We start from the raw sequence: 14,308 nt of genomic DNA, 5'->3' as shown, positions 1-14,308 counted from the left end.
CGGCGCTGCCGTCACCGGAGCCGCCGCGGCTTTTTAAAGTTTCCGTCACGTCAGACGGCGTGAAAACCCGCCGTTGGCTTTAGGGCCGTGAAACTGGCTCCTGACTCGAAGCCGAGCAGCGATCCACCCAGAGTGAAGAACCTTCCGCCGCCCGGAGCGTTTTCCTGCAGTCCTCCTGTTGTGGGAGCAGCTGCCGCCAGCCTCCCGCCGCCCGGGCTGCGGCGCCGCTTTCACGCCGCCGCCTTGCGCTCGCTAATCGTTTCACCCTGTGGCCGCTGTCGCCTGGAAGAAAAGCCCTTTCATCGTCTCATTCACCGTCTCTCTGTTTCCAGCTGGAGACGGAGCTGAAGAAGAAGATGGATGACGTGGAAGGTATGAATGCGGCGCCGCCGCCCGTTTGCTCCACTCTTTGTTTGGCTGTGCGGCGAGAAGAAAGGGAAGTTTAAAGTTGGACCGCCGTTGGTTCGGCCGGCCTTGACTGGATGTGGCTGAAGCGAAGGGAGCGGAACACGGCGAGGACGGACAGCGTGTCGTTCACGTTCTGTCCTCCTGCGGCTGGCGATGAGAAGGACGAGGAGTCAGAGCAGCTCGGCGAGCTTCGCTCTTCATCTCATCCTAACCTGTGTTTTTATTTTTTTTCCAACTAGATGAAATTCATGAATATCAGGACGAGATCGAAGCAGAGCTGGAGAGCTGCAGGCCCAAGCTCAGAGGAATCTACGCCGCCTACGCCAAGGAAGGTGAGCGCCGCCGGAGACGGGAGGTCACATGATGCCATGACGGGAACTGTTTCACAAAAGTGTTTAGTTTTCAGTGTTCAGTTTTGAGTTGAGGGGCCAAAGTTGAAGAAGTTCCTCCTCTTGAAATTGAAAATCAGGGTTTTTTTTTTAAATTGAGACGCTATAATTGTGCTAGCTCCGCCCCCTTCAGTTCTGAACTTGGATTTAAAGAGCAGTGCTTCTTTAAGCTCCGCCCTCCTCAGACTGGATGTCAGGATTTCTTGAGTTGAGATGACAACAGCTCCAGTTCCTGAGCAGACCTTGCCTTCCATCTTCCCCTCGTCTCCTCCTGTCCCTCCGCAGATCCTCGGGAGCCGGCCGCCGCCGCGTCGTCGCCGTCCAAGCTGCCGGACGTGGAGGATCCCGAGGAGGAGGAGGAGCTCCAGGCGGTGGCCAAACACTTCGGTAGAGACCTGGACGAGCTGACCCTGGAGGCCCTGATCCGCCTGGAGCGCAGCCGGCCGGGGGAGCCGGAGCAGGAGGGGGCGGAGCCGCAGGACGGCGTCCCGAGGCGGCGGGGCCCGTCTCTGGAGTCCATCCTGGGGCCCATGCCGTCCTCCGCCACGCTGGGCCTCCAGGAGTCGCTCCACGGCTGCGTCGGCGAGGAGAAGGAGAACGGTGAGCCGCGTCTCGATTCTCCAGGATGATTCCGTTGCGAGAGGCTCCGCCCCCTCCTGGCAGAACAGTGCCTTTATTGTCGCCATGCGGGAGTCGAACCACCTCCATTTGTCATCTTTTATTTTTTGACTGATTCTGAATCGAATTCTTCTCGTCTGTTTGCCGCTCCGCTGCTTCCTGCCTCCTGCGTCTGTGTCGTCATGGCGATCCACATCACAGACCAGGCTTTCTGTCCCCGTCCCCGTCTCCGTCTCCGTCTCCGTCTCCTCCTCCTCCTGCAGCAGCAGAATATTCGTCCTCGCTCTCCCAGCTTTAATCGTGGTGATTAAGTCTCGTCTGCCGTGAAGCCGCTGGGCCTGTGCGGCGAATTCTCCTCCTTTTATTAAGTTTGGCGCCGACGTGCGTCTGGCGCTCGGGACGCCTGCCGTTCAGGCAGACGGCTCGCAGGACACGATGTCCACAGATGTCTCCGTCTGAGCAAATTCAGTTTTTACCATCAGATCTGAAGTTCTGGAACGCAGTTAATGAAAACAGTGCTTCACAGAATGAAACATACAACAACCAGCGAGCTGAAACAGAGACGGAAAGGGTCGAGTCGACTCCCTCTACGTCCCCACAAAGCTCTTTAACCATGAATCATTTGATCAGATGAGTTCAGCCTAGAAAAGACCCGTTTAAATAAAAAGGACAGTTGAGTCTTGCTGAATATTCACCGTTGATCACAGACTAAACGTTTCCGTCGCTTCGTACCAGCAACACATCTGTGAGCTGGGAGCAATTTGGGCTTCAACACCCGGGAGACGGGGAATCGAACCCACAACCATGTGATTGGGAGACGTGAATGAAAACACTGTCCTGTATCTGGATGCAGTGATTTAACGTCTTCCTCGTCAGTCATCGAGCTTTATTCTGTGTTGTGGCTCTGACTCGTCCTGGTCCAGATGGAGTCCAGCGTTCTGTCTCGACGCGTCTGTGTCTCTGAAAGTGTGTCTGGAGCTTCAGTGTCGAGGCAAAAGAAGGCCGGAGGTTTAAGTGTCGTTAGATTTGGGTTTTATGGACGGTTGCATTAGAATTCAGCCGGAGTGAAGTTCCCCTTCAGAAATCAATAACGTAATGATGAAGCTTTCTCGTGACGGCCTGTTTTTAAGCATCGATTCTGGATTCTGAGGCGTTTGAGGACACTTCTGTCCTTCAGTCATCAGATTTCAGAACGGCTCTATGAAGCTCAGATTATTTTACAGGTCAAACTGAAAAAGCAGTCGCTGCTGTCAGTTTCTGAAGGGAAATTCACCAGATTCCAAGGAACTGATCGATACATTTTCACCCAGTCTTTGGCTCTGGAAACATTTTTAATATTCGGGAGACTTAATTTGTGACATTCTGCTTTGTAACTGTTGGAATTTGATTCTTAATCAGAATATCGGGCCATGTGTTTAGAAATCCTCATTTGTAATATAATTTTATTTGACAACTGAATAGAAACTTCATGAGACTTAAAATAATGAAATGCAAACTGGTTCCAGGAGCTTTTTCCTCCTGGACAGAAACTTGATTGATTTACAGCTTTGATGGTCAGGATGACGATTCCTCTGTTTTTAAAATGTTAGCTTCTTTAGCGTTAGCATCTTTAGCGTGTGCACTGCGAGAGGCGTTCAGGGACACTTCCACGCGTCGGTCGTTAGAGATTCTGGTCGTTTTGGAGATCTTCATTTCATATCCGTTTAGTCCATGGGGGGTCAGCGGGGCCACGGGGGGCCACAGCAGGGGTCCGCAGGAGGCGAGGTGAAGGACCGGGGCGGGGACTGAGCCTAATGTGAGGAGAACATCCTGTAATGTGAAGGTTGCTGGTTCTAATCCTTTTATCTCCATAAATATTGACCTGAGCCGCTTTTTAGAAGCTTTTTCTTCTCTTGAATTCTTTTTATTTTGTGCTCGTTTCCCTGAGCGGCGGTGGAGTGAAAGAGGAAGTGGATCCCTGTGTGGTGGAGCCAGAAACGCTCTGAGGTTCGCCGTAAATATTGATCCTGCTGCTGTTTCACCGCACAGCTGAACGCGTCCAGTCCTCCCTTTAAAATCCCCAGCATCCTCCTGACTCCACATGTGGCCCAACCTGTGGCTCCCTGTTCTCCAAGGTCAAAGGTCACATGCATTAACCCGATGGAAACGAGCTGAGATCATGTCGTCGAGGGACGCAGTGAATCATTCGGCTCGGTTTAGGTTGAGTGACGTCGCTGTGAGTCGTCTGTCTCCGGCCGTCACGTGCGCGCCCCTGACAGGAAGTGCATTAAGGATGAAACATGGCCGCCGCTGGAAGGCTTTAATGAACTTGAAGCCCAGCGAATCGGACGGTCAGAGACCAGAGTCCGTCTCTGTATTCGCTCAGCAGCGGGCTGATCGCTCAGCTTCACCACATCAGACCTTTATTTTGAAATAATACATGGCAACAAGATGTGTATCCCTTCAAAATAAAGTTTCCTGTTTGGTTCCACCACTCTAACAAGAAAAGAACATTTAAGTTTTCTTTTCAGTTTAAATGTGTCTTTATAACTGAACCACTTTACTGACTTGACACATCTTCCACTGGAGAAACTTTTTTTTTCTTTACTTTTTTACATAATGTTGAAAATGCAGCGTCCGAGGAGGATCCGCCCACAGGGCAGAGGAAGTCTGATGGTGGTTCCTTTGGTTCCGTTGGTGCAGTTCTCCCGTCGGTCTTGTTGGACCTGTTGGACCCGGCGTCCTTGCTGCAGTGAGAATCGTGACACTTCGTCTCGCGGTTAAACTCTTCTTGACCGTCCTGCTGGTCGACGGCCTGTTGGAGTAACGGCGTTTTCATTCACTGTGGCAGTCCGAGGGAAACATGACCCCGAGCCAGCCGCCGTGACGACGACTCCTCCTCCTCCTCCTCCTCCTCCTCCTCTTCCTCCTCCTCCTCCTCCTCCTCCTCCGGGTGACTTTGTCCTGCCGGTCTGCTCCGGGGTCTTCGGGCCTCCGGGTCTTCGGGGAGCTCCGGCTCGCACCATTAGAGGCAGCATCGATTGAGGCACTTCGTCCAATCGATGACGTCCGACCTGACCTGAACCTCCTGCCGTCGCGCCGCGCCGGAGCTTTTATTGCCTGCGAGCGTCGGGGGAGGGCGGCGCTGGACGAGTGTGACGCTCCAGATTGTCCGTCTCTGACGATCTGCCTTTGTCTCTCAGCCGCTGTCGTGCTCTTCATCAAACCGGTGCTGAGACGTTTCCCACACATCGTCTTCCCCGCCTGCGGCGTTTACAGCGGTAAACCGGAGGAGTGGGGGGGGGGGGTCAGTGTCTGTCTCTCATCCTCACCTCCATGTTTTTATCTCCTCAGCAGGAATAAAAAATCTTTTTAATGTGACTTATTAGTGATGAGAGGCCGTCTGAGGCTCCGCACAGCGCGCAACTTTAGTCCCGTCTGTTTACACGGCGACAGCGCTCCCAGAAACGGGGAACAGTTTTGAGAAGTTTTCCAGAAGCGGCTCCCAAGATGGAACATTTTGGAAACACTCCAGCTCCGTTGCCGTGGAAACAAGAAAACTTTTATTCAGATCAATCGGAATGAAGAAAAAGCGTCTTGCAGTTCAGCGATCTGACGCCGTCTTCTCTTCCTCTCCAGGACGTTCTATTTTCAGTTGAATATTAAAAGCTGGATGTTTGGGCTGAAGTGGGATGAACACATGAATCTAATCTCAGCACCTGCTGCGTAAATATTTCATGGTCGGTTATTCTTAGTTTGAAGCGTTTGGCGTTTCGCTGCCGTCCGACAACAGAGAGAAGTGAAGAGTCCCTTGAATAAATCATGACTCATCAGGAATTCATGCAGACGATGCGTTCGCTGACTCGTCCCGTCCGCCGCCCGCACTGCTGCCGGGACAGCTGCGCCGGCCTCGGCGTGTCGGCGCCGCCCGGGGCGCTACGGCGGAGCCTGACGGACATATAGCGGCTCGGAGGAGGCCGGAGTGGGACGGATGGAGGGACGGAGGGACGAGGACGGAGACGGGAGAGGAGGAGGGAGCGTGGGACCAATCAGATTCCTTCAATGAGTCACAATGAGCTCGTGTGTGTGTGTGTGTGTGTGTGTGTGTGTGTGTGTGTGTGTGTGTGTGTGTGTGTGTGTGTGTGTGTGTGTGTGTGTGTGTGTGTGTGTGTGTGTGTGTGTGTGTGTGTGTGTGTGTGTGTGTGTGTGTGTGTGTGTGTGTGTGTGTGTGTGTGTCCGTCACGGCTCTCTGCCCTGATGGGAGCTGACGGCCGTCTTCTGGCCCCGGCAGGCGGAGGGACGCCGGCCTGACGGGAGGTGACAGCGAGCGTTTAGCGGGCGGGGAAGAGCTCGTCCCCGGCTGTTCCGTCGGGCCGACGCAGCCTCAGCGGGGGGAGGGGGGCTCAGCAGGGGTCCCGCTCAGGTCAGACCCCCCCGGCCCGTTTAAACTCAGCATCAAGGTTTTTTTTTGTTTCATTTCAACCTTTAAAAGCAGCCATGACTTTATCGTTTTCCTCCGTTTCCATGACGACAGAGTCGGAGACTCGGAGCGTTTTAGAAGAGTTCCACCTTGTGGTTTCCTGTGATTCAGAGCGACGGCGTAGTGTAAACGGGAACCCATAATGCAACAGAAGTTGAGTGTTTTCGCTGGAGAACGTGGAGAGAACGCAGCCTGAGCCGCCCGGTTTCATCCAGGCCTGAGTCCATGAATCTAACTGAACCTGGTTCAGGGTTGATTCTGTTCCTGCTCTGCAACAAGCAGATTCTTGCACTTTTTCGCATTTTTATTCTTTACTTGGTGATTAAAATGCGGTTCTCCTCAGAATAACCTAGTATGTGGAACTTCAATGTTCCCGTCTTGTCAGAATAACGTCTGCATTTCTGAGGAGAACATTAGAATCATGACTTTGCTCCTGATGCTGCTGCTTCAGCACTCAGAGTGTGTTATGATGTTTCACTGAGAGGCGAGTCCGACCGTCCCAGTGTGAACGAAATCGATTCAAATTACATTTGTGGAGAAGTCTGGAGTCAAAGTGGAAATCCGGGAGAGCTGAGCGGCAGAGGAGCCTCTGGTGTCCGGTTAACTCGGCTAATGGAGACGCGGCGTTGGAGGGCCGGTTTGTCTCGCCGCCTACCGACACGCCGACGTCTCATCCACAAAACTCTCAAAGTCCCAGGTTCTGCAAGGTCTGCTTCCAATGATCCTGAAAGCTGGAGGGTTTTCAGTGCCTTGCTTCGTTTTCATTGAGCGTCTGATCGATCGGGGTTTGATGAAGGTGGCGTATCCTGTCACACAGCTGACATGGTTCAGAACCGGTTTGAGGATGTGATCTAGAAATGACCCAGCTCTGTCTGAACCACCGCCTCGGCCAGGTGGTCGTCATGTTGTGCTCAGATGGCTCCTCCTCCTGCACTGCAACGCAAAGAGAAGCATACCAGAGAGGCAGAACGACGGAGAACACGCCGCTGCTTTGTTTTCTGCTGCAGCTGTTTGAAGATCAGACTGTAGGAAGGCGGAGCAGGATCAGAGGAGGGCTCTTCCTCCTCCTCCTCCTCCTCCTCCTCTTCCTCCTCCTCGCCCGCTCGTCACAGCTTCCCACTGCTTCCATAGAAAGTTTGTAAACGTTTGAGTGAGACACAGAGCTGATTCATCGGTTCAAACCCAACATTTGGCGGAGGAATTCCTGCGGCAGTGATTCTGACGTTTGGCGCTCACTGATGACATCGCTCTCATGAAGCGGCTCCACGCTTTACAGGCGCATTCTCCGAATGTCTGAGCTGCCGCCGAGCGGCCAGCATCCCAGTCCGTCAGTGCACGTGGCGACGTTCGCACTGCCGATGACTTAATCATCACATTCTCCAGTGGCGAGGCAGAGGGGCCGGGCGAGGCAGAGGGGCCGGACGAGACAGAGGGGCCAGACGAGGCAGAGGGGCCGGGCGAGGCAGAGGGGCCGGATGAGGCAGAGGGGCCGGGCGAGACAGAGGGGCTGGACAACGCATGTCTTCGGCGGGACGTTCAGGAATACCGGAAAAGGTTACTGGGTGTCAAACCAGACGTTGCTTACAATACAAAGGTGTTTAGTTTGTGGAAAGACACACGGCTGCAGCAGAGGCGGAAACAGTGAACAGCTCGCCTGCTGTTGCTTCATGACTCAGGAATCGAACGCAGCGGACGGAGTGTCGGCCGTCCGCTCGATTCACGTTCGATTCATGCATGGCACCAGAAAGCTGCTAAAGTACCACAGGAAAACAAACCCATTACTGCTGTATCATTACATTAACCTTTGCTCGTCCTGATGCTCAGCTGTCGCTTTCATCACTGTTTGACAAACTCAGAACGTGAGTCTTATTTTGAAGCCAGTTTCAGTTTTAGACATCGTTTTGACATCTCTCATTGTTAAAGATGAAAATTAAGCCTCGATTTTTCCAGATGAGAAGTTCTCAGTGTGTGGAAGTTTAAAGCAGAACTATACAACTTTTGCTCTCACGCTCCCCCTACTGGTCTCTTGTGAAAGCTCACTGTCAGAAACGTTCTCCGCATCGCCATGTTTTTCCATGTTTTTGGTTCTGCCATCCGTGAGCACCTAAGGGTGGCGTTGCTAACGCTAGCGAGGGTTTCATGTTTGTTTTACGAGCTTTTATCCTTGTCCTCCCGTGTGAGCGCCGTAAAGCAGGTTTGTTCTCGCCAGATGTAGTCGGGTCTGCTCCTCTGGACACAGACCCCGGGGGGAGGGGAGGGACCGTCCAGTCACTGCATCAAGTCTTTGTTTACCTCCACAGGGATTCTGAAAAACATTTATTGAGGTAAAAAAAATTGCATAGTTCTGCTTTAACTGCGCCGTGGTTTGGTTTTGCTGCCCTTCAGTTCGGTCTCCTCTGGTTTCATGAGATCATTCCCTTGTTAAAATTGCATCAATTATACTTTATGGTCGCAAGAAATACCAATAATTTGAAGAAGTTCTGAAAGTTGGGCCTGAGCAGGTGGCGGCGGTCCTGCAGTCTCCACCGTCCTTCATTAAACCGTCATGAATGTCGTATCTCAGGTGTGAGGCGCACATGAAATGTCACGGCGAACACGAGCCGCCGACGTGCCTTTAATTATCTGCCGTCGCGCCGAGCCGGTCCAGGTATCACCACCTGATGAAAAGACACATTTACATTCAATTGGACAAAGTTTCCGAATGTCAGCGGCTCATCTGGACGGAGACGCAGCTGCCGGCGGAGCTCCGAGGGTCAGTCGGCTGGACGGAGGTCACGTTCCCCACAGCGCACGTTTTAATGAAGGAACCGGAGACTTCACTGACATTCAGGGGAAGTCTGTCCGTTTTCTGAACAGTGATCATTCTATCACGAAGATCCGTCCTTTAATAGATAAATTACATTAAAATCAGTGGTGGGAGCTGGAACGTGCTCAGAAATGAAGAGTAAAAGTGAAACCTGGTATTATCACGTCTTCTTTGATTGGCCTAAAATGCAAACCTATTTACTGTCCTGTGTCTTAAAACGTATGATTCAAATCTTTGAAAAGAAAGGATGAAAATATGAATCTCCTGTGAGAATTTCATTGCAGAGCTTTGAATTAAATAATTTACACACTTCTGTCACAGCGTAGTGTTCATGTTTGACGGTGTACATATAGATATTCCACATCCCGGAAAATATCTTGGAATATGAGATGTGGAGTTGGTGTTGACAGGAGCATCGGCTGCCGTCAAACCCTCGTGTTGTTGTTATTTTATGGCTTTTGGGTGAAAGATTATACATAGAAGCACACACACGGTGAAGGATGAAGTTTTGTGGGTGGTATTGATTGTTTTCATGGTATTTATTAGAAAAGGAGAAGGGAATATCGTCGGCGTATGTGTTTTGTGTTTTGTGCGGCGAGCCTGGAGGAGTGTTGTTCGTAGACCTCCTCGCTCCTGATCCCTGGCAGGAGGAGGAGGAGCAGGTGGTTGAGTGGGCGTCGCCTCGGTCTGGACTGCTTGGAGGTCGAGGAGGTGGTGTTTTAATGGGCCGGCCCGGCCCGCCCGTGCTGCTCTCTGTTTATTGCCCCGGCCGGCCGGCCGGCTGTGTCTCCGGGGCAGATCTGGCACCGAGCCGCCCGATTACCTCATGCTGCTGCAGGGAAGGACTTTCACTCACCGCACACTGCCGGCTCCTTTATTCACTTATTTATTTATTTGGTTTCTTTGGTTTCGGGGCACTTAGCTGACAGGCTGCTGCAGAGATCTAACAGGAAGTGCAGGAGTCGAATCTGAAAGCTGTGATATCCTGAGAGCCGACAGATTCACACAGCCAGCGTTTTTCACTGCTCTGCAAGCAAACTTCATTCCTGGAGTCTTCTTGCTTTCTGATCAGTAGCATCACTACCTGATTGATCTGAGGAGCAAATGATCAACCAAACGGTGCCGGACAGGCCGACTGTCACCAACCATCGGACGGTTTGGCGAGCAGCTGGACGCTGTGGAGATCAGGTCCAGGTTCTTCTTCTGTTGACGATTTAACCTCCAACACTGACCCATCGCTTCACGTTTCCTTCACTCCATCTATTGATCCATCAGGCCATCTGTAAACCCGGCCGTCTTGTCTCTTCGCTCATTCAGTATTTCAACCATCCACCTTTTATCAGTCATATTTCCACCCAGTCATCCATCCATCCAATCACCTCCCAGCCCATTGAGCCAAGTTCTCATTCACTCATTCATCAGACACTCACTCTTTGCTTCTGTGTGGAGGAGGTGGAGGTTTTGGGGGGGAGGAGGGGAGGGGGGGAGGAGGGGAGGAGTGAAGCTTCCTTTAATTTAGCCAGCAGTAGTTTTTTCACTCTTCTTGCAGCTCCTCTTGTCTTTTCTGTCTCCGTCGTCCTGAAATGAAACAGGATTAGAGATCAGTCAGCTCCTGTTAGCCCCCCTCGCTCCCTCTCCCTCCCTCTCTCCCTCCCTCTCTCCCTCCCTCTCCTAATATTTCCCAGTGTTTACATCCTGCTCCACCTTTTCTCTCCTCCTCTTTTGTCTTTTCTGTCTCTCAGCTGCCGTCGTCTCGTCCCTCCTGCTGACTCTCTCCATCAGTCTCTTTGTCTCTCGCTCTCCACCTCTTCTCTTACTCTCTCTCTCTCTCTCTCTCGCTCTCTGCTGCCTCTTCTTCCCCGTCTTTGTCCACTTTCATCATTATTTCTCTGCTTTGTCTTTTTCTCCGTTTCCTTTATCGTTTGGTTTCTTCCGTCTATAAATCCAACATCCACCATCAGTCTGTTCATCCATCCATCCGTTTCTCCCTTCGTCCATCCATTCATCCACCCGGGTTATTAATCTGTCCTGTTCTCCACCCCTTCATCCCTCTGTCCATCCGTTTATCCAGCATCCACCCTTCCATTCATCTCTTTCATTCATTCATTCATTCCTTCATTCCTCCACCTCTCCGTCCACCAGTCCATCCATCCATGGTTTTAAAAGCTCAAGGTTTTCAGGGAAGAACTGAACACACACACACACACACACACACACACACACACACACACACACACACACACACACACACACACACACACACACACACACACACACAGATGTTTTTCAGGGATTTGTTGACACTCAGAGAAACACAGAGCAGCAGTGGCTTTATCCTTTAATATCTGCCCCCCCCCCCCATCCCCCTCCCATTCCCCCCCCCCCCATCTTCAAACGGCCGTCCTCTTCACCTGTTACCGTTCCCTCCTGCAGGCTCCTGTTCTCCGTCTCTCCTTCTCTCGGTGGAATCGGAGCCTGTTTCCTCCGACCACATCAGACGCAAGCCAGCGGAGTGTGTGTGTGTGTGTGGGGGTGAGCCGGTGCATTGTGGGGGATTTCGGGGGAGGGAGGAGATGAAGGGGTGAATTGGAGGTCAGCTTACCTGTCTGAGTTCAGCTTTTCTTCCTTTCCTCCTTCCTTTCGCCTCCTTGCAGCTGAATTCCGGGTCTTTCTGAGCGGTTCGCTGAAAGCAGGACGACTCCTGGAACCATCAGTCTGTTTGCTCCTCGTCAAATATCCGACAAGCCGAATTATCTTTAACTATCAGTGGATTGAAGTGTTGAGAGAAGCATCAGTGAGTCAGGTGGAAACTTGGTTTTGTGTGGAATTTAACAAAGTGAATGAAAGTTGTGGAGAAAATTGAAATGTGGCACAAAACTGAGCTTCATAAACTGAACGCTCTAAATGAGGCATCGTGTTTCTGAAGGCCCAGTCCTCCCTCCTCCGCCGGCGCTCCGAGGGCCGTTCTGGAAAACAGGAGCTGCTCAGACACACACACACACACACACACACACACACACACACACACACACACACACACACGGGCTGCTGGGGGACTCCTGTGTGTGTTTCAGATCCGACTACCAAACAGACCTCAGGCTGCAGCCTCTGTCAGCTGCTTTCCCAGCATGCACCGGGCCGTCGGGGAGGTGACTCCTGCTCCTCCTTCAGGAGGAGGAAGTTTGGAGAAACTCCTGATTTCTCTTTCCTCTCATGTTGGGACGGAATCCTCCTCTTCGGGTTGAGGGTTCAGATCCTCCCGCCTTCAGGGTTTGATTCCTCGTGTTTCCTCTCGCTGCCTCCACGGCGTCACAGTGAGGATTTCACTTTGTTTTCTAACACTCTGAACCGTCCATTGGTCCAAGCATGGAGGCGTCCAGGTGTGGCTGACTTGCTGTGCGGGACAGACCTAACCACTGCTGCACCGTGCCGCTCAGAGACCAGTTCCACTGAATACAGCCGCCGTTCAGACGCCGTCTGCTGAGCATGTGCAGAACCGTTTCCTGCGGCCGTTTTTCTTGTTTTCACGGAGCCGGAGTGTTTTCAGTGTCTCTGAGCGCCGTTGTCATGGAAACGGGCTCAAGAGACGCTTTTGCTTTTTAATTGTTGAAAGTCTCATTTTTTGTTTGTCTTGAGCTGGAGAAACGGTTTCTCCTCAGGAAAATGCAGGAAACGCTCTGAAGCGGCGTGGAATCCCCCGCGTGCGTCTCGGGGTTCAAACCTGCTGCTGCTCCTCCTGCGCCGCAGCAGATCAGGGTTCGATCGAATTAGCGGCTGCAGATAAACGGGAGCGGCGGCTGAATAATCAGCTGTTATTGCCCCCTGCGGTGTCGCGCCGTCCCGCGGGGTCGGCCCGGAGGCGGAGCTCTGGGAGGGCTGCGCCCGGCAGATAGCGGCTGACCGTCTCCGCCCTCTGAGGAAGATTAAACCCCCCCAGCTCCCCCGTCACCCACCGCAGCTCCTCCATCAGGCTCAGGGAGAACATGCAGACGTCACTCCTTTCAGGACCCTTGAAGCTGGGATTTTCTGAATGAGCTGAAAAATGTTATGGTCTGACCTTTGACCCTTCAGAAGAATCTGTTGGAGCCTCTTCCTCCTCTCTGAAGCGCCGCCCCCCCCCCCCCCCCCCCCCCCCCCCCCCCCCACACACACACACACACCCACACCTCCACCTCCTCCTGAAGAGAAGTCTTTTGTTTCCTTTATCAGAGTCAGTCGGCCCTGCTTTGAGCGGCGTGCTGCACAGCAGGGAGCCTCAGACGCCGCGTTGCGTCTTCTTCTGTCAGCACGTTGAAAACGTCTGGATCTGCTCTGTCGGAGCGACGCAGGCAGGAGAGCGGAGCGCCCGACTCGCCGCTTCAGCATCTCGCTCCGTTTCAGAATCTGTGGAGCGCGTTGGGACTGAACAGAGAGAGTTTGGTGGATTGACTTGGACTCCCGTTGAGCCTATTAGGGTCTTATCAGGACTCACAGCCCCTCCCCCTCCCAAAAAAACAAAAAAAAAAAAGGATCAGACGCTCCTCTCGCTTGGCACGGGAAACGTGTGTGTGGGCCGATCCCCTGACCGTGTGGGTTGTGTGTTTTGTCCCGGTGGCAGGTGGCGAGGGCGACAGCGGAGAGCTGGACCTGAGCGGGATCGACGACAGCGAGATCGAGCTGGTGTGTAGCTGCTGCTCGCCGTTTCAGGGCCCGGGTCTGTGGAGTCCGTGATCAGAGGAAACACCGGAGAGTGTGTGTGTGTGTGTGTGTGTGTGACGTTTGCTGCTGCCTGTTTCTCCACAGTACCTGCTGAATGAGAGGGAAGTGAAGATCAAGACGGCGCTGTGGATGGCAGAAAACTCCGACTACCTCAAAGAGCAGAAAGGTGCAGCAGCAGTGTGTTTTCAGACGCGGGGTTTAGCGTGATGCGGCGGCGGCGGTGTGGCGGCGGCGGCGTTTTCGCACCTTCAGCACGTTTTCAGCCTCCACCTGAACCCGGCGCCGTCTCACCGCCGCTTCTCTCTGCTCTGCGTTTCAGAGAAGGAGGCGAAGATCGAGAAGGAGAAGGAGCTCGGGATCTACAAAGAGAGGAAGGTAACAGCAGAGGGGGGAGGGGCCGGAGTGGGGGGGTGGGGTGGGGTGGGGGTGGGCGGGGGGGCAAAGCTGAAACTGACTTAATGAAGTGGTCGACTTCGGGACGGGATCAACACTCAGGGATTATCCAGCGTGTCGTCTTCTTAATTTTATCAGCAATAAATTATCAGAAAAAAGTTACTTTGTGTCAAACATAAGGCCCGTGGGCCACAGCATGGCCCACATGAGGTTCCAATCCGATCAAACTTACAGAAAATGGTCGAAATTTCAACGAAAACAAAGGTTTTTTTTTTTTTGAGAACTTTCTTCAGAACAGCAGACGACGCTGAGATCAGTGAGTGATGCTACATCGCTGCTGACAGACCAGCCTCAAATCCAGGCTGTTGGACTGAATCTGTCAAAACTCCCACAATGCAACAGCGTATTTCTTTCAAAATGCATTCTGAGAATCTGTAGCGCTTTCGATTGTCTGCAAATCAGATCTCAGAAACCATTTAAAACTGTTTCATTCAGAAGGTTTCCTGAACAGTCGCCCCCCCCCCCCCCCCCCCCACC

At 52.6% G+C, this 14,308-nt stretch overlaps 1 protein-coding gene across 2 annotated transcripts in view; it reads left to right on the top strand.

Annotated features, from left to right (window-relative positions):
* The window catches only part of brf1a (BRF1 general transcription factor IIIB subunit a), a 74,381-nt gene that overhangs the window by 32,304 nt on the left and 27,769 nt on the right, over positions 1–14,308 (top strand). For both annotated transcript variants that reach the window (XM_030116764.1, XM_030116763.1), the window contains exons 10-15: positions 333–372; positions 648–740; positions 1,083–1,397; positions 13,278–13,339; positions 13,463–13,544; positions 13,698–13,753. In XM_030116764.1, coding sequence (XP_029972624.1) covers positions 333–372; positions 648–740; positions 1,083–1,397; positions 13,278–13,339; positions 13,463–13,544; positions 13,698–13,753 — 648 coding nt within the window. The remainder of the gene's footprint in view (positions 1–332; positions 373–647; positions 741–1,082; positions 1,398–13,277; positions 13,340–13,462; positions 13,545–13,697; positions 13,754–14,308) is intronic.

Source organism: Salarias fasciatus, chromosome 19, assembly GCF_902148845.1.
Source record: "Salarias fasciatus chromosome 19, fSalaFa1.1, whole genome shotgun sequence".
NCBI classification, from domain to species: domain Eukaryota; kingdom Metazoa; phylum Chordata; class Actinopteri; order Blenniiformes; family Blenniidae; genus Salarias; species Salarias fasciatus.
This window is presented reverse-complemented; position numbering and strand designations above follow the sequence as displayed.